The sequence below is a fragment of the Dipteris shenzhenensis genome, chromosome 10 (assembly GCF_047967505.1).
Source record: "Dipteris shenzhenensis isolate YYH24624 ecotype China chromosome 10, Dip_SZ_1.0, whole genome shotgun sequence".
NCBI lineage: Eukaryota > Viridiplantae > Streptophyta > Polypodiopsida > Gleicheniales > Dipteridaceae > Dipteris > Dipteris shenzhenensis.
Genome location: NC_141605.1, coordinates 47,743,579 through 47,763,328, shown reverse-complemented (window position 1 = coordinate 47,763,328; position 19,750 = coordinate 47,743,579). Strand labels below are relative to the sequence as shown.

At 42.1% G+C, this 19,750-nt stretch overlaps 1 protein-coding gene across 1 annotated transcript in view; it reads left to right on the top strand.

Annotated features, from left to right (window-relative positions):
- LOC147897909 (protein FATTY ACID EXPORT 3, chloroplastic-like) overlaps positions 1 to 18,784 on the top strand; it is a 61,324-nt gene extending 42,540 nt beyond the window's left edge. Inside the window, exons 3-6 of the mRNA XM_087380840.1 lie at positions 5,382 to 5,549; positions 17,495 to 17,541; positions 17,836 to 17,876; positions 18,194 to 18,784. Coding sequence (XP_087236966.1) covers positions 5,382 to 5,549; positions 17,495 to 17,541; positions 17,836 to 17,876; positions 18,194 to 18,272 — 335 coding nt within the window. The 3' untranslated portion in view covers positions 18,273 to 18,784. The remainder of the gene's footprint in view (positions 1 to 5,381; positions 5,550 to 17,494; positions 17,542 to 17,835; positions 17,877 to 18,193) is intronic.
- Positions 18,785 to 19,750: the final 966 nt, after the last annotated feature.

The window sequence follows — 19,750 nt, the reverse complement described above, 5'->3', positions numbered from 1 at the left end:
CCCTACAGATATTCAAGCAATACAATTATTCCTTCTTCTCTGCTATCTCAGTCTCTTTTCTGTTCCTTAGCACATTTCTAAATATAGTAAATCTAGGATTTCTTACAACAACATTTGATCCTTTGCCAACCGTTTTGCAGAGGGCAGTGGTAGGATGGACAGTGGACCTTTTATTGATTCAGGAGCATATGTTTTCAGCTTTGAACATATTAGGGACATGCACCACTTGCTACCCGGGAGGGACCCAATGGTTTGGTCCCCCGTAGTAGGCCGAAGTGGAGCCTGCATGGTTATTAAGACACTCGTGTCTTATGATAAGATACTTAAGGTGTCTTACCTTAAGACACCTTTAGACACTCACGTTTTTTTTTTCTTTGTGGGTGGTGTGTAGCAACAAACATTGAGTTTAACTTAACCATGCTATCAATGTAGTGACTCTGGATCCAGTAGTGGCAATGACCTCACAGATTTGGATTAGGATGAATCTTGAGAGATTTGACTCTGGAGAGCCGAAAGTTTCCGTTCAATCAAGTATCTAGATGCATATTTCATTCATGTCACATGTGACAAACAGACTATTGCCATGATATTTATGTTTATTGATCTATGATTATTGGTATATAATCTCTGTATGGATTTTTGAATATCAAGATTCAATTGTCAGTTTAAACCTTTGAAGTTGTCAGTCGTGACTTGCAAGCTCTTGAGTTGCGACTCTTGACTTGCAAGCTCGAGTTGTGAATCTTGACTTGCAAGCTCGAGTCGTGAGCTTTAACTTTTTAGTCTTGATTGACGAGCCTTGACTCTTAACTACATTGTACAAGTGCATTGTTCCTTCTTACAGTGTTTAAGTGTAGCTTATTGTATTTCTAGAATGTAGCAGCTAGCTATGCTAGTTGTACACTTGTATACTTACACATATATGAATTAAATAATAATTATTATAACCACAATGACGTGTCTTATCTTTAAGACACTTTAGACACTTGTGTTTGAAGCATGTATGGCATGTCATTTTTTAACCTTTGTTTCAACCATGAGTGGAGGGGTTTGCATTTCAGTCTCCTAGAGAGTGGCCCTAGATGCTTATGATCAGGGGAGCTTATCACGGGGATGAGCAGTTTGGATGGGTATCTGGGTGGGATTTAAGACACTTTAGACACTTGTGTTTGAAGCATGTCTGACGTGTTGTGTCTTAACGTGTCTTTCAACCATGAGTGGAGGGGTTTGCATTTTAGTCTCCTAGACAGTGGCCCTAGATGTTTTTTGATCAGGGGAGCTTATCATGGGATGAGCAGTTTGGATGGGTATCTGAGTGGGAGAGTCCAGGATCGGGATCGTGAACGTGTACGCCCTTGTTTGTAGGCAGCACCATCCAATCTTTTGGAGTGGCTAGCGGAGTGTCTCTTAGACATTGACTCTTGGATTGTTGGAAGTGACTTAGACAACCTAGAGTTTGAGGAAGACAAGTAGGGGGGAGCTTCTTTCTCAGAGATGCACACAGGAGAGAGGAGTACATGAAAGATGCCCACAACAGAGAGGAGTACATGGGAGTAGTTCATCTTCAAGATCAGTGGTTGAGATCCATGGAGGGAGGCAGAGTTCACCAGGCTCCCTGTCAGCCTTCCTTTTTTCTTTCAGCCAGTAGAGACATGATGGCTTGTTAGAGCGCCTTGACAAGTTTTATGTGGGGGATTGGTCGATGCATAGAGGGGATTCCAGCGTTGCATTCTAGATGCAAACGGATCCACAAGAGATCCTTGAGATGACCACTCTCTTCTATCAATAGTTGTTTCAGTCCAAAGAGGAGTCCTCCTTGGTTTAGTAGCCCGTTAGGAAGTATGGCTTCATATTCCGACATTGGTCCATCTGAGCTTGAGCATGCAGCTAGAGGTACCGTTCAGTGATGAGGAGCTTTGGGAGGTCCTCAAGGCGGTATTGCCTCAGAATTTCCCTAGGGAGAATGGCTTGACTCCGCTGTCCTTCTTTCAATGCTTCTCGTAGTATATCCTCACCCTCCTTTTTCTTTCTTTTTAGGATATTTTTGACTCAGGCTCCATTCCTCAGACCTTGAATCAAGGGATATTTGTTTCATCGTGTAGGGGGAGGTTAGGTCATACATTTGGCAGTGGAGACCGATCACTTTGTTGGATACCACTTACAAGATCTTAGCCAAGGTCTTGAGTTTGCGATTGAGGCCTCACCTTGTTGATAACATCCATAACATCAGACATGTTCTGTTCAGGAATGCAGCATCGTAGAGGGAGCATGTGACTGGTAGGTAGCAAGAGATTGGAGCATGCACATGGACGTGGAGATGGATTGCAGTGCCAAAAGTGGACAAAGATATGTGCAAGTAAATCACAATTGTGAAGGGATAGCAAGATGCACTAGAATGCCATAGGCTATGGTCGAAGATTGAGATAGCTAGATGCTTTTCCAAGAAAACATGCAAGAATGAACGATGAGTAGGCATACACTACCAATCTCAACAGCGGAAGCAAAAAAGGCTAGACAATCAACTCAAAAGCAGAAAACATCTTTTGTATCTATAATATATTAAGGAGGCTAATCAGTTATGACCATAGAATGAACCATAGCCTTAGATTTAGATGGATGAATGTAAGGTGTTTGATGAAAACTGGTTACGATTGAGGCCGTGAAGCGTCTTGCACCTCGGATTCTTGGTCTATATTCCATTCATCCTGATATGCATTAACGCTTTTTGATAGGTCACTCAGACTTGTATCTTCCTTCGGATCGAGATCCAACGGCCTTCACAACAACACAAATTCTCAATTTTGTTGATCATTATTGTATACATTGCTAAAGCCTCCATCTTCGCTATCAAATTCTTGTGGCTTGTAGGCTTATCTTCATTTTCCCGCTTCTCTAACCGTCATTCACTGAGTGTCTCCTTGGGTTCCAAGATGGATTAAGAAAGGCTACGATATCAAGGAGGGTAGCAGCATAAGAAGAAGAGTGTTTGCGATATCTTGCCATTGAAGTTCGTGGGATGATAGAAGAGTTCATGAGACTTTCTAGATTGGTTCCGTTAAATACAAAGATGCACTCCCTCATCTTCATTTCATTGCTTCTCCATGCATCATTCATCGAGTGCGTTAATTACTTGGGTTCGCAGGTGGATTTATTTGTTCTATTGGTGTGTTAGGGGGATTCTTATACTATGAATTTCTGTGTGAGATAAAGATCATGATTAGTGGGCGAGACTGCAAAAAAGAACAACAACATTGAATGTTGTAACCTTGCGATTCTCCTCAGACAACGTTTGGGAAAAGGTCCCACAAAGGTATTTTTTGAAACTTGGAAGCGCATAAAGGTACATCCAAATGAACTAAACTCAACAGAATTGAGAAAAAAAACTTGAGCATGCCGCCTGTAGGGGCTGTAGCCCATGTTTGCCACACTATGTACACCCTGTATGGCAAATGGGCCACACTATTGCCTTGCTGCTCAACTGTCATCTTCAAATTTTCAGATTTCATAATGGGCAACCGTGAACCTCGTGAATCCCTACACTCCACTCCTTGTGTTGCTTGTTCAAGAAGCGATAGCATTGGAAAATATGAAAGAAGATCAGCTGCCAAAATGGCGGACAATTTTTGCCTTCCCTATGTGAATGATTATGATCAAGGAGAAATCCTGGTTGCCGTCTGTCAACTTTGGGCTCTATCATGGCTTCATGATGGCTTTAAAGGGGGCTTGGTGATAAGGTCCTTTTTTTTTTTTTTTCAAAAAGAGACTTCTATTAAGTATTAAAGAAAATAGTTAGAGCAAGCTCCATACAGGATACATCATGCAATGCATGAAAAGCTCAAGAGCCAAAAAGAAAGGATTGAGGCTGATAGTGCCATCTCAATCCAGTAGAAACCTCTGAGAAAAAGGGAGAACCCCTCCAAACTCGAAGAAATATAGTCCTTCTAGAAGAGGCTGCCCGTGAAGGGCCGTGCATGCTAGCCCATATGGCTATCAAAGTGTGAACCATGTCAGTCCAAATACCCGTGAACACCTGTGATGGGTATATCTGGGTGCCATCCAAGGCCTCTGTACATCTGACTCTCCAAATGTGCCAAGAGGAAATGCTAGCCAAAATCTCCCAAGAGGTGTCCATTGAAGCATGGTCATCCAGCATTGTATATAGATCGCAGAATCAATTGAAACACTAATTGTTCAAACAAGTGCTGTGTTTTCTACAAGAAAGTTCTGTCTTCATATTCTTTCAGCAAACCTGATGTTTCTTGAATGACGACTAAAAGTGTATGGTGTTTCCCAATGATGTCTCGTTGCATTATGAAAAGATGCCTTATTCTGTAGGCATACAAAGCTGTCCGTGTTTCATTCCATTTCTATGATAATGCATTTTCTTGGCTGTTAAATTTTGGAGTGCATTTCAGAGTCCGTAGTGACCATGCACTCCTGCCCATGTAATTTGTTGGACACAAATGCACGAACAGTACTTGGAGCGACAGTTCAACCTTTACTATTAAAATTGTAACAGTGTTTATGGCTTCCTGTGCATACACAGGTTGGTCGTATTCTATTTTGTATCTATAGATATCCAAGAAATAAGCAGCCTGAATATTCCGGTTCTGGAATACCGTCTATTGTAATTTCTAAGCAAAATTGATGTTAATTTTGTAGAGTTTCCATATGGTAAATTGTTTTAAATATTTGTAGACGGACGCATAGTTGATAGGACTCCATTGATTCCGTACTCCCCTGGCTTTGCCGAACACTAGCCTATGGCTTGCCACGGGTTGCACACTAGTTTCTATTTATGTAAATATCTTTTAGTTTTAATAGGTATTCTAACCTAAATAAAGAGAGAATACAATATAATTTTTCAATTAAATACAATGGAATCTTTTTAAAAAAAAGTTGTGCTCCATGAAGGAAACATTCTCTTGCCGTTCGTATCATGGTGAGTTGTCATGTGGGATGTAATACCCATCTTGACACAGGATGAGATCTCTCCATGCATACCTTTTGTTGTTATCGAGTTTGATTCCTTGCAGTTTGTAAGAAGAATCTTGAGAACGAAGCAGGCAATCCCACTTTCCCTCTCTTGCTTGTGCTTTCCTTTTTGAAACTTGGTTCTATCTTCTATTCATCAATTAGGAATATCCTAAATGCATCATGTTCCCATGTTTCAGCTAAGAAAGTAATTTTTGCACCTCCTACAACCAATCCAAGTCCCATCCCCTTCCCCTGTGCATAAAGCATGGCAAGTCCAAAAGCATATTCTGGAGGAAGCCACTTTCTGTGGTTCCATAGGCTGCAAATATCCAATAAGTACATGAGAGAGAGAGAGAGAGAGAGAGAGAGAGAGAGAGAGATTTATTGTTAGTATGCTTTAACAGGAGCTTGCCTTGTGGTTGGGGGCTTGCTTTGGTTCATTATTACTGGAAGCACCGATGCTTTCCGCTTTGGGGTCATCTTGGGTGGTGTTATTTTGAGCTTGAGTGTACAAAGCTTAAATGCTTGGAAGGAAGGAAAATCATGCACACAGTATATCAAGGGACAAGTAGGTATGGTATCAATTTTTTCATTTACATCTAATTGCTGGCGTTATAAATCAAGGAATGGGCTACCTACTGATTTTAAAGTCTTTAGACATGATGTTTGTCGATGAATTTGTAATGTATAGCATATTAATCTATGTACAAATCAAATTGTGGAACTAGGCAGATTTACGTGCATACTATCAAAGAGTCAATCCTCTTTGTATTTGAAGGTGCTATAAGGGAAATTTCTTGAGATAACATTTTTGAGAGTAGCATCTTTTGAGAGGTACCAATTAGTGCTATATTATGTTTTAAAAAAAATCTGTTTTGTGTATGTGGCTAATTGATAACTTCTGTAGTCGCCTTGCTTGAAATAGATTTCCCCTCTCGGGCTTGCTCTCCCTTTAGTAGTAAGTGTTTGAATGTCTTGTGTAGAAGTTTGGACTCTTAGCAAACTCGGAACATGCATGGATAGAGAAAGGCACTTGCTGTGTCAGAGATGATTATGACAATTGTATATTGCAAACATGGTTCTCCCCATCATGGCCACATGCCACCAGAATGGCATTTTATAGAGAAAATTTTCTCATTTTAATCGAGGATGGTTTTATCCAAACTCTAGGATACTTATAGATTCATCTCTAGCATGTAGTGAGTATTGCCATGGGTCAGCTCCGGACATCATCTCATCAAATTTATATTGAGACATGCTAGGAGATCTCAGCTACCTGGCATTGTTAAGCTTTGAGATTCTACACTCTACACAAACTAAAAGTGATGGGACCAGGTATCATGTTTTAATGAGATGCACTAGGCACTATGAGATACGAGCCCAATTCCATTGTCTATTTGCCCAAGGATTCTTAGACATAAGCTAGGCCATTTGTTTACCTAGATTCGCGCTCCCTCATATTGAGCCTACACATAATGGACACCAAAAGGACCAAAGGTAGAGCCCATTCTTCTAAGAGTCCATACTTTTTTTACACGAAAGAGTAATATATTCCATTTAAAAGAATAATATATTACACGAAAGAGTAATATATCCCATTCAAGACATGCAATAGCGAAGTACAACATTACAACATAGGTGGGAGAGCGCTCTCCATCTCACAAGCCTCCACAAAAAATCCCAACAAAACCTCGCCCATGAGGTGGGAGACGAAGTCAATCCCACACCCTTTGTACAACTCAAGCGTACATAAGGGGAACTTGATTTTGCTCTAGCGAGATGCGCCTACGGAGCCAAGATTTCCCCCCACTTTTTCTTAGAACACGTACCAAACTGTGAGGAAGCAAAATAGTGAAAGCTCAAACCGTCGAGGGAGCAACTTGTAAGGTGAAAGCTCCAACCGTCAAGGGAGCAAGTGTGAAGAGGAAGCTCAAACCCCTTGGAGGGGAAAAAGGAAGGTGAAAACTGTCCTTGATGTGTACTAGTGAAGGCCCTCCGTTTTCAGTAGTCTAGGGGGCTGATTGGCGAGAAGAAGAGAGAAGCAGCTTCAAAAACACTCGAAAGTAGGGCCAGGTAGAATAGGGAAAGTAAAAAAAAAGGGGGGGGAGGGTTTCTGTAGAGTGTTGAGCAGGAAGCTCAGCACCGCCCCAACTTGAACGATGAGGGGGCAACGAAGCTAGGGTGCAAGCCTAGGCTGAGGCTAGGGGACAATCCAATGGATCTTTTGGTGTGTCGAGCATAGTGTGGGGGCATCGAGAGAGTACTTTTGTTGTAACAAGAGTACATATTTATGGATATTTTTCTTTGCATATATGTTTACTAATCACGCATGTGAGTTCTTATGAAAGGACTTCACCCTCTAGCTCGTTATCTTCTTCTGTAAACCTTGTGAAGAGGTCATTATTAGTTCACTGATTACCACTAATTGCAATTGATCACCATGCATGCTATCTTGCGTATAGCTATGCCATCTTCAGTATGGCCTAATATCACCTTCAGTGTGATCTTGTCAGATTCAGTATGACTTTACCATCTTCAATATATTATGGTCTATCTTTACTATCTTTAGCATGGTTACACTCTACGGTTTGGTGATGGATCGTATCCATGATAGTCACATCCAGTGACAAGATGTTGGAAGCTAGTGCATGGGGTGGACTTTACATTAGTTAAGTCGTTTGACTACTTTTACCGGATCACCCTCCACCCAGTGTAAATTCATCAACACGCTGTATGAGATTGATGAAACTTTGCACATCCATGAGGGTTTCCTAATACCCATAGGGTCTACAATGTCCATGATTCTTCCTAACACTTTCAAACTATCTTTGGAGGGTGCCTTGGTGGTTGGAAATGATGTTTGTCTTAATGAGTGATCAAGTTCACGTAGTATTTAGCCGTGAGGCGAATGTGATCTTCAGAACCCATAATACTTTGATCACTTACATGAACACTAGCATGTTGAGCTCTAACAGATGATTTTAGTATGGGCCAATTCCAAGCTGATCCATTGCGATTGGAGCAAGAGCTTTCTAGAGCTTTTGTGAACTTTGCACAGCCAAAGAAGAGGGTTTCCACAGCCACTGAAGAGGCTGGACAGGAAATCACGAACGATTGTTGCGATTTTCTCTAGGCTTCTTGCTACCCAGCGTCGACCTTGTCCAGAATACCTTGCCCAAATATTTCGTGTGCCCAATTCTTTCCAGCTACCAACTTGACTGTAAATTGTTCTCTAGCAACAAATCTGCTTTTTACTCGCTCAGGCATACCTAGAAGCTAAGTCACTTTGCAAATTTGACCTGTTCTTGATAACAAGTTTAGCTCTTGCTTATTTTTTCTAGTTGTGCTCATGCAGCGGAAATATTAATCTCACATCTCCAAGGATTGCTGTTGGATACTTTTATTATTTCTGTGTAGTTGTGTATTGCTTGGGAGTTTATGTTTGAGCCGAGTGTCCAGCATGGTGGATACAAGGAGAACCAAGGGAGGAGCACCAAAGAAAGTAGCCTTGGCAATCAAGAAGACAGTTCCAATGAAGTAGCACAAGATTGTAAGACCTGTAGATCGAATGCACCTTGTTCACTCAAAGATAGAGCAGGAGAAAACTCTAATGGCAACAAAATCCAAGGGAGAGCCTGTTGGATCTGGAGGCATAAGATTTGTTTCAGCTCCTTGAATCTTTTAAAGCTAGAATAGACATGGATCTCAAGAAAAAGTTTTATGCCATGAGCACCACTCGCTAGGGTCTGAGAGAAGCAGGAAATTGGGAAAAGTCTTTTGCCCAAAAGGATCAGCCCAAGGGAAGGGAGAGACGACGCAGCCTAGTTGGCTTCATAGGTGCAGAAAATATGTACGGGACTATGACGACATTGAGGATGAGGAGGACCAGGGATGTGGGTGAAGGTGAACACTTGAGGAGGAATTGAGAGAGAAGACAAAGACAAAGCAAGTGAAAACCCTAATGGCAACAAAGTCCAAGGGGGATTTGTTGGAGATCAAGAGGCATAAGATATGCCCAGCTCCTTAAATCTTGCTAGAATGGACATGGATCTCAAGAAGAAGTTTTATGCCATGAACACCACTCTCTAGGAAGCATGGCAGGATCAGTCTAAGAGAAGCAAGGAAAGGTCTTCTGCTCAAGATGAAGAAGTGAGACAAAACGATCAGCCCAAGGGAAGGAGAGATGATGCTGTCTAGTTGGCTTTATACGACGGGACTACGATGACATTGAGGATGAGGAGGACCCAGGGTGTGGTTGAAGATGAACACTCGAGGAAGAATCGAGGAGAGACGATGCGGCCTAGTTGGCTTTACAACTTTAGAGAATATGTGGTGGGACTATGATGACGAGGATGAGGACGGCTAGTTTGAGGATGTGGGTGAAGATGAGCATTTGAGGAAGAAACTGGGGAGGCATTATAGATATTGGACTCATGATGGGAGTCTTACAGATGATGGCATCACAATGAACCTAGTTGGAAGATTAGGTTGTGAGAAAAACACGTGCAGATCTCGAAGAATGATGGAGACCATAAGCTAGAAGTATTTCTTGGATGGATCAGGAGTCTAGATACGTACCTTGCACATGAGGAGACCACGGAGCAGGCTAAACTGAAAATTTCCACTCTTGTTCTCAGTGGATCAGCTGCCCTTTGGCATCAAGCTTTAGATAAGATGCCAAAGTCTTAGAGGGAAATAAAAAAGTACTTGTAGGAGCATTTTCTATCACCCGAGTTTGGGACTTGAATGGAATAGCTTTAGATAGAAAGAAAGAAAGAAAGAAATTTTATTAGAGTCTTCGGAAGACCGATGGGTCTATGAGACTGAAAGAAAACTTGATACAAATCACAGTAAGGGTGGAGCTACTAAACGAGCATCATCACCCGTGCTGAGTCCTAAGTCTGATCATACATAATCAAATACATCTGAGTGTGACAATGAAAAGAAAAAAGACTGGAGCGGGAGAAAAATCCTCTGTATGTCATGTTGCCCTGGCCGGTGCATAGCCAGTGATGGGATGCTGGTGTCTGTCAAGGGGTGCCGTGCGTCTCGGTCTCCTAGAGGAGGCTCGACGTAAGATTAGAGCCACCGTGACTCCCGTGGGGCGTGCCCTGGGTCTAAACAATGACGGGAGGTCCCCTAGAGTGATCTGTGTGTCCCCTCGATGCCTCGTGTGTCGTGCTATGGTCGTCGGGTCGGGGTCTCTGTCACGTCTGCGTGTAGAGACTAGACGATCAATATCACTCGATGGGAAGATCTCTGTGATCTTGCTCTGAGAGGTGTCTGGTGGTGTGGCCAAGCCCCGTCGCCTGAGTAAGTACTCTCTGTGTCGGACCCCCTCGTGAATGAAGGCCGCTAGGCATCTCTGATCTGGGTAGGCAAGGAATATGGAAAGGAGCCCAAAGCCGTCTCAGAAGAGACAGTGGTAGTGACCTCGGATCTCGTAGTACACTGGGCACCTGAAAATAAAATGCTCCTCTGACTCAACCTCCTGGCAGTCGCACAATGTGCATATGCGATGCTCCCTAGGAATCCCCTCTGCTCTGCCATTCTCTAGATTGCCCCCAAGTATGTGTAGAATGGCACTATCTCCACTGTTTGTAAAGCTATGTTGGTGAGGCAGTGCACGTGAGGTGTTGAAGAACATAACCTCTGTCTTCCCAAGGTTAATTTGTCAAGTTTCTCTCTCTGATGAACACCTCTAGAGCCTCCATATGTCTCTGCAGTCCCTCTGCTGAAGAGTATATGAGGACTATGTCATCTGCATATAGTAGTATCTGTATGATTAGGTCAGCCAATAGTGACCCCTTGCCTCCTAGGAGGTCCATAAAGGATATGATCTCATCAATGTAGAGCTCGAAGAGAGCTGGTGAAAGGGGCATCCTTGCTTCACTCCGATCGTGCTCTCAACCCAATCCTTTAGGCCTCTTGGGGCACAAACTCTCCCTCTGATGGAATCGTATAGGCTCATCACTCCCCAAATCATAATCTCTGGAATCTGCATCTCCTTAACCTCCTGATCATGCGTGATTGTGGAAAAGTTTCAAAGGCCTTCTGAGAGAGAGAGAGAGAGAGAGAGAGAGAGAGATGATATGATTGTATTAAAGTCCTCTTGAGACCCTTCAAGATCTATAAGACTGGTGATCACGATCAACAAACAATGATCTTTTACATCTGGTGAAAGAAAATACTAGACTTGCTATGTAGTTAGTACTTGTTGAGCTAGCTTGTGTGCTAGTCCAAGTACCTTGTTGAGGTGTTTCAAAACTTCTTTTATTTAACTTCCTAGCTTTGTAGCTGGCTACTCTAATAGATTTTTCAGGTTTCCTCTGTTGTCTTCATATCTTCCTCTGATGTGTACGTAGGCCCAACACCTTAGGAGCACATGCTGCTCATTTTGAACCTCCTCTATGGACAGATTTTGCATATGCGACCATGTCTCTATCAATGTAGGTCTCTGAGAAACCCCCTAGATGGGATCGAAGGGTGCCATTGCAGTTCCACACCACCATACTCATTCTATTCTCTTCCCTTGCCCGTAGGCCCGACACCGTCATGTGCTGTCCATCTCCCCCTCTTCCTCTTCTTCCCTTTCTCCATCCCTTCCCTCCGGTGCTCTTGCTGCAAGAGCGTGAGATCATCATCCAAGAAAGTGCTAGTACCGTTTAGTGTTCCCCTCATGCTCATGAGGGTGGACCTATCTGTTGCTGTGAGAAATCTCACTACCAGTGGCCTGGTTGGTGCATCAGCCTTTCCCACTCTCTAGGTTGCATCACACTTAAGGTTGATCCCCAGTTCGGTGAACAATGCTTCGGCATCTGCCATAGCGGTGTTGTGTACTGCTAATCCTCTAACCAGGACATTCAATGTCTTGCTTTTCTATCTTCTTCCAAGGTATCAGATATGATCTCCTTCATGGGGCTTGCTATACCTTTTTTAACAACCTCTTCCCACTCTAGCATCGCCGCTTTCCCCTTGGTAAGTTGCTGTGTGAGTTCAGCATGCTTGCCATATATTGCCTGATTTTTCATTCTCAGATTTTAGCTCATCCATTATTTTGGATGTCCTTTATGGAGTCACCTTCATGTGTCTCTAAGTTGCTCCCATTGAATGTATCTTATCTTGGAGGCTGTTTTTCTTTGGTTCCCATCCTTCTTTTTCTTTCTTCCATTCCTCTCTCTTGGTCTTCTCCTTCTTCCATTCTTCTTGCATCTTTCTTCCATGTTTCTTTTGTTAAGATTATGGCATCTCATAGTGATAGAGGTGTGACCGCCTAGACAAGAGAAGGTTTACTGATTCGTTTAGGGCCTGATTCCACCTGATTTGAGGCGAGGTTTCCCAGGGAATAGGGCTGAATTGGAGCGGCCCTGGGTCAGCTGCAATGGCCCCCTGGGTCGGGCTATTTACTACCCTATATACAGGGCTGTCCTTATTGGAAAAGTCACCTCCCCATCTTCTCAGGGGACCCTAGATCTTGCCCACCTTCTCTTGTCCACCTCTAGATCATGTGAAATGATTCTCATTTTGCTTATCAGATGCCTTTTAAACATTGGCATGTCTTCCCCCAGGTATTTTTGCATCCATAGCTGTCCATTGATTATTTCCTGTTTGTAGAATGGCATTTTTTCCCCTGGGTCTTGCCACAATTTTTGTAGCACCTTTTGTGTCACTGACTCCCTGAGCTCACATGCATCTTCTGGTATGTCAGCAGCTATTATACCCCATAATTTTATCCATTTCATCCCATCTCGGTGCCATCCAGTGGTTTGTGTAGCTTCCAATGCCTGGCAAGGTATTTGTGGGCATCCATCTTCTCAACTTTGTTGAGGTAAGCCATGGATTGGCATAATGCCTCCCCTTCGAGAGGTATCATACTGTCTTAGCCATATACAGCCTCTCTAAGTTCGTGAGGGACTTACAGCCTTTCTAGTCTCTCCCATAGTTTCTTTCTTGGAACCGTGTTAAAGGCTCTTTAAATCCACAAAGCAACAAAATACAGCCTCTTTTTTATGCTCGACTCCTTTCGATGCAGCCCTTATGGCGGCCAAATGGTCTACTGTTGAGTGTTTGGGACAAAGCCCTGCCTGGAATGGTGCCCTGACCCTCTGTCTCTCCATCCATTTGCTGATATTTTTCTCAGGAATATTGCCATGTAACTTGGCCATTAGACTGCTCACCATGATTGTGTGATAGTTTTTTGCCATCTTGCTATCTTCTCCCTTGTGGATTGGTACATTTCTGCTGAGTTGCCATTCTGGGGGAAACCTTTCCTCTAGGGCCATATTCATAGCCTGGTGAGTAATTTCTTTGTCTTCTTTCTCCCCCATGTGAGCCAAGGAGTCCAGGAAAGTATGCTCATGTCTAGCCAGACGAGGCTACTTGATCCTTTGTGTAGTATGAACTTCATGTATCATTTCTGCCAAGGAGTCATATTCTGGGGGAAACCTTTCCTCTAGGGCCATATTCATAGCCTGGTGAGTATTAACTTTGTCTTCTTCCCCCCCCATGTGAGCCGAGGAGTTCACTTCTTACCTTGCTTCTACACTAGGAAAGTATGCTCATGTCTAGCCAGACGAGGTTACTTGATCCTTTGTGTAGTATGAACTTCATGTATCATTTCTGCCAAATCCAGGCAGAGTATGCAAGAATCCGTAGTTCAATGGTACTCAGTGTTCCAATTCTGTTCTTGATCCACAGCACTAGATGGACTGAGTTTAAGTTCCGTTCTCAATTCAACTATTGTTCGATGAGTCCTGACTCCAGAATAACCAAGCTGATTGAGAGGTTCACCTGAACAACATAGCCATGTCATCAAGCGAAGGTTGAAGTCCTTTTTGCACAATATATGATATCCCAATGGATTTCTTGAATAACAGGTGAGCCAATTGTGCATTGTTTGGTTCACCATCACTTAGGTGATGCAACCAGCCATTTTCATGGCCGGTTAATCAAATCATGACTAATCGTTTAGCTCAAATCCTGCATACCATACCACGGGATGGCGAAGACGTCAACATGGATATACAGTAGTTAAATAACGAGACTGGACCCATCACATAAAATAGCACCTTTAAACTTCTTAAATTCAGCATAACACACAAAGTATGTTAAAACTTTTCCAAACAAAACATGCTTTAAAAATTGAAAACTTTTTCTTAGAAAAACATTCGAATATTGAACACGATAAATCATCACATGTGAGCAAAAATCATGGACAGCAAGCAGTAATTATAATTAGAGTGACAAACATTTATAATTAGCATATTACAAGTATTTGGTGTGATTCTCTCTTGCAGGCACTAGCATTTGGGATTTTGCTTTATTTGAATCATGGCATCCTCTTCCATGTCTGAAAAGGAGTTTTTCAACATTAAAAAGTTTGATGGGACAAACTTTTCTTTGTGGAAAGAATAGATAAGGGATGTGCTTATTCAAAAGAAGCAGATTAAACCCTTGGTAGCGATTAAAGCCAAGCGTGCAAATATGTCTGAGGATGATTAGAATGAGTTGGATGCATTAGCAAAGTCTACTATTAGATTTCATCTTACAGAGTTAGTTTATTTCATAGTAGTAGATGAGCAGACTTCAAAATATTTGTGGAAGAGACTATGTGCCACTTATGAGAAGGAAACTGCCTCTAATAAAGTTTACCTCATGAAGAGGTTGTTTGAGCTGTAGATGAAGGAAGGGGTCTCCATTGCTTCTCACTTGAATGAATTCAATATTACTTTCAGCCAGCTTCAGGCTGGGAATATGATTTGCATGGTCGATCACGCATTATACACCGTTTTTTCCCTAGTGGTATGCACATCCACAAAAAAACACGCCCTTAGGTGTGTTATCTGACCAAGTACTTATCGCATGGGTGTGCCTATTTGAGAAAATTTCAATACCACCTAGGTTGTGGTGTAATAAAATTATTTTGCCCATCGGATATCCTTTGCATGGTCGATCGAGCATTAAATACTTTTGACTCAAGTGTGGTATGAGAAGTAGGCCAAAGATGTTCGCCAAACCTGGCCAAGGTTGACAGTAGTGATGATTGAGTATTTTGGCAAAGAAGAGGAGCCGAAGATTGTGTACCTGTAGGTGGCAAACTTGAAGTAGTCATAAGGTGAGATGGTGCGTCGATATGTGGATCGAGCAGCCGTGCTCTTGGATCTCGTTTAATTGCCATGTAGGGGCACAGTGCTGGATTTCGAGCTGAAGTGACTCAGCATGTGCTGGGCTACCTTGTAGTAGGAGCAAGTGATGAATTCCGCCTTAAGCTTAAATGGGAGAATCTAGAAACTATGGTGCTAGCACATGAGATGGTGATACATTACATTAAAGACCTCATTATTTAGGTTTAGACTTGGGTTCAACGGATTTCTTCTCTAGATTCAACCATTTCATGAATTCATCCTCAATATCATCATAACGACACCGCTGATCGAACCAGAAGTAGGAACACTTTGGGCTTGAAGCGCTAAGCAAGTCTTTTCTCTAGCATGCGCTTTAAATTTTTGCAAGCTCACGAGGCCAGAGTTTTGAGATGCCCTCATCCCCAAGCTCAATGAGGGAGTAGTCTAAAGTTGGAGTACGATCACTAGCTCGGTACTTTGGGCTTGAAGCGCTAAGCAAGTCTTTTCTCTAGCATGCGCTTTAAATTTTTGCAAGCTCACGAGGCCAGAGTTTTGAGATGGCCTCATCCCCAAGCTCAATGAGGGAGTAGTCTAAAGTTGGAGTACGATCACTAGCTCGGTCTTCTCTTGCCATAGAGGATATACTATGGAGTGAAACGGGCATGTTACCTAGACTGATATGCTGAAATAAAAACCAATCACAAACTATTTTGATATCTTCAGTTGAATTGTAGGTGCTAGCAGCAAAGGAGCCGTTCCTTGCCTAGTCAGAGCCCTAGCCCATTAAGGCCGTGGTGGTTTTTAGCAATGAGCCTTAACTTCACCCAAAGTAGCTCGACTTGGAGCCTACACCTTGCCATGTTTAGCTCAGCCATGCCTAGACTAGCCATGCTATTCATAGGCTAGCTCTTTTCAGCCACCTATTAGTAGGCTAGCTCAGTCTACGGGATCTAAAAATCATGGTAGTTCTGGTCTCAACCCTAGGTTATTCGTAACCCAGGTGAGACCACGCTCTAACTTGTCCAAGATCCCAGGTTAGTATGCCATATGGACCTGGCTTTAGTTAAGCCTAGGCCCTTGTTAGTCTTATTATGAACGTAACACCCAATGCAACGTGCACAGAGGCAACCCGCTGTAGAGAACCTCTAGGGAGCTTGCAAGCCACAAGATTGGTTGCAATGGTGTTTCGGATGATATAAAAAGCTCATTTTTGGCTCCAAAGGTTCAACTTCAATGCCCAAGAAATGCTCACATATAGTGGCATTCAGTCATGAACTTTAGCAGCCATGAAGTTCAAGTAGCATGGAATCCAAAGGCTTGGAGGCATGGCACAATGAGCAGCTGTTTGCAAGTGTATGCTGCAGCTTTAGGGGCTTGGAAACATGGCACAATGAGCAGCTGCTTGCAAGTGTAGCCAAGCTTGGGTCAGCAAAAAGATGCCTAGTTATGGGAGAGATAGTATATGCTTTAATACAATGTCACATGAAAGACAGGATGAGGGGGAGACATTATAGGATGCGAACATACAATTATATCCGAACAAGCTACAAGGGGTAGTATCATCACGAAAGTTATCACGAAAGTTATTCTGCATTTTGTTGAGAGGTGTAAGGAACAGTGTGTTAATGCTGATCTCATCTGCATTACAGAATTCTTTGAATGCATGAGGTATGCTCTCCCCCTTGTCACTATGAAGTGTTTTGAGTTGGAGACCACTTTGTGCTTTTTTTTCTTTCTGCAAGTCTTCAGGTGCATTTTCTGTAAAAAAGGTAAAGTTTGCAATCAGGTAATTAGGCTTCAGCCGCACAGAAAATGCTGTCTCCTAGGTATTTCTTTCATCATAGGTAAAGCCTAGTACTGTCAAAAGTGCAGTGATGCTGGTGAATGAAGTTCAGGATTATCCTCTGCTCTAATCTGGCAACTCTAGGGGAGCTTGTAGCTTGTCTCTTACTTACGGTTTTCTGAGCTCTGGATTACCTGGTTGTGTTTTGGAAATGTCTACATGTGCAATCGTGTTTCCTTTTAACCATGTTTATCTGTCATTCATGCAATGTGCATTTGTGAATGTCAAGTTTCATGGACAGTTTCCAAGGTCAACGAAGCAGCAAGACAGTAGATCCACTAGAAGGTTCCTAATCAATGATAGCGAACCAAAAATGGCATTGCAAAAAGTCCAATTGTAAAATTTCCCCATATATTTCTTTTGCCACTGTGTTTCCCTTTCAATATGACACTTTGTTTCTTACCTTTTGACAATGGACAACAGACCTCACTCAGAGATGTTTAGGAATTAGCTTGTACGTGCAAATGCATTGCTAGCGTTTTTGGTGTTTTGCAAAATTAACGGACCTGTAGTTGCTCTGAATGGCTTCTGTTTTTATTCTGTTTGGCAGCAATCACACTTATCATCTTGCTAAGGGAAATCAAGAAGTTTTTTGAGGTACTCTTTGTTTGTTTTCCTTGTTCTTTCCTTTTTGGCACCAAATATATGCCTTTTCAGATGCACCTTTGTCTAAAATTTGTTTGCATGATGGTTCCTGAAATTTTGCTTATTTCTAAAAGAGTTTGAGTCTGCGTGTGGCAAGAAGGTGGCAACATACTTTAACCTTTTTAATTGTAGCTACAAACATTTTAAAAAAAAGTACCACCAACCCTTGAAAGTGGGTAATAACACAAGGGAAGAACTGAACGAAGTTTGATTTTACATAGAGCTCTGATGTTTTGGTATCCACAGGTCAAGGCCCTCTTCCCATATGGCTTTGTAGCTATTGCCAGGTTTGTGAAATCGTATTCTTTATGGTTTTCAGTATTTTATGCACAAAATGAAAGGAAAAGCTGTTATTCAACTCAATTGGTCAATGTGTGGGGATTTAAGTTATGTAGATCAAATCTTCTTGATACCTGAACCTTGAGGATTAAGGAGGATCAGTTCAGATTTCATTTGAATGCTGAATGCCATATATGAGTATGTACGGATGCATGAAATTTCTGTTTGAGAAGCTAGAAAATTTGCTGTAGCTTTGGCTAATCTAGTGCTGTCAGCTCAAGTAATCCCTTTTTTGCTTTGAAGCCAATTGTATAATTTGTTGCAGTGCTGGAATGCTGGGATTCTATTCCTATGTCTATCTGTCTGGAGGGAACCCGCCCAAGAAAACAAAACATGCATCTTAAAAAGCTACACTTGGAAGGTCCTTGGAGGTTTATGAAAAGCTCTTTGGTGTGGCCATGATGTAAGCCAGACGAATCTCAAACTTCTGCACCCACAGTGAGGATGCATACAAAATCTTACATAAATGGATGATAAAATAGCTTGATTAGTTGGGGAGCAGCAAAAGGGTTTAGGATGATCGTGGATGCTTCATAGATGTGTATTCTTTCATGCTGAAGTTACAAATCAAGCAGAGAGCATCTGCTTGTCGCAGTTTCTTGAGCCTCCTTGCAATTTTGGGTTGAGATAAAGAGAGGTGAGTGCATAGATGTAAGGATCTACAATAGGGTGCTGATGGCTCATTATGAGCTTTTATCTTTGTGCATATCAGAATTTTGGACCAGATAAGCAGGTTACAAGATGTTTTTAAGGCTTGAATACGCTAGATGCATGATTATCTTTGTGAGATGCCTTCCTATTTGCTAACTTCCATTTCCAGAGATGGTCTGGGTTTTTCTCTTTATCTACTCTGAAAAAGAAATCTTCCGAGCTACAAATATCCAGCAGATTATTCAAGGTCTTGAGGGTGAAGTGTAAGTGTTCAATATCCAGGAAGCTCCAACAAGGTTTCTACTTATCTTTAAGTAGCTTTTCAAAGTTTTCAATAAGCTTTGACATAATGGCATCATGAAAGTTTCTTCTCTCTGTTGAAATTGTGGTTTGGCCATCTTCGAAAAGAGCTCCTGATGCGGTAATGCTGGTGCTGTAAGGGAACAAAACTATCACCTTGAGATTGCTGAGACTTTTTGACAATTCATGGACTTGAAATACATGAAGATGCCATCTTGCCCTATATTATGATCAAATACAAGATTGTTGAACGAAAAAATATAGAGCATTGGACCATCATTTAAAGGGAACAGAAATGTGCACACTCTTGGTGTAATGGTCAATTTTGGACAGCTAGTTGGATAAAATTCCCCTGACAAACAATTTTTAATATGAGAATGTGCTCGATAAAGGTGAGTACTATTGAAGAGGAACAACGTAGGACAGATAACACAAAATGTCATAGGTTTGCTAAATAGGTCATAGGCTCGACTAAGTGATATTTTAAGAATAAAATGCCTTTGTAACGTATCTTGTTCTATAGCCAAGGCAGGCAAGAGATTTGAGTCATTGTCAACGTGATGCGTTATTTTGTAAATCAAGTTTAACTGACAATCCAATATTATGGTTCTGAATACGTTGGAAGTTTGAATGAGTGGAAGTAAAAGAATGAAAGCGCATTGGTGCACCTCACTTGTCTTGCTCCATATTGAATCACATCATGCCCCTTTACATGGGCAGATGCATGCATGCAGGATATGTTTGTACATTAATCTTACTTTGTATGGGTGCATGCATGCATGCGTGGATGTGTTAGTGCGCATTCATAGAGTTCTTACTCTTTTGTGCAGGCATGCATCTACGCATGTGAGTGCATGCATGTTTGCTCCTG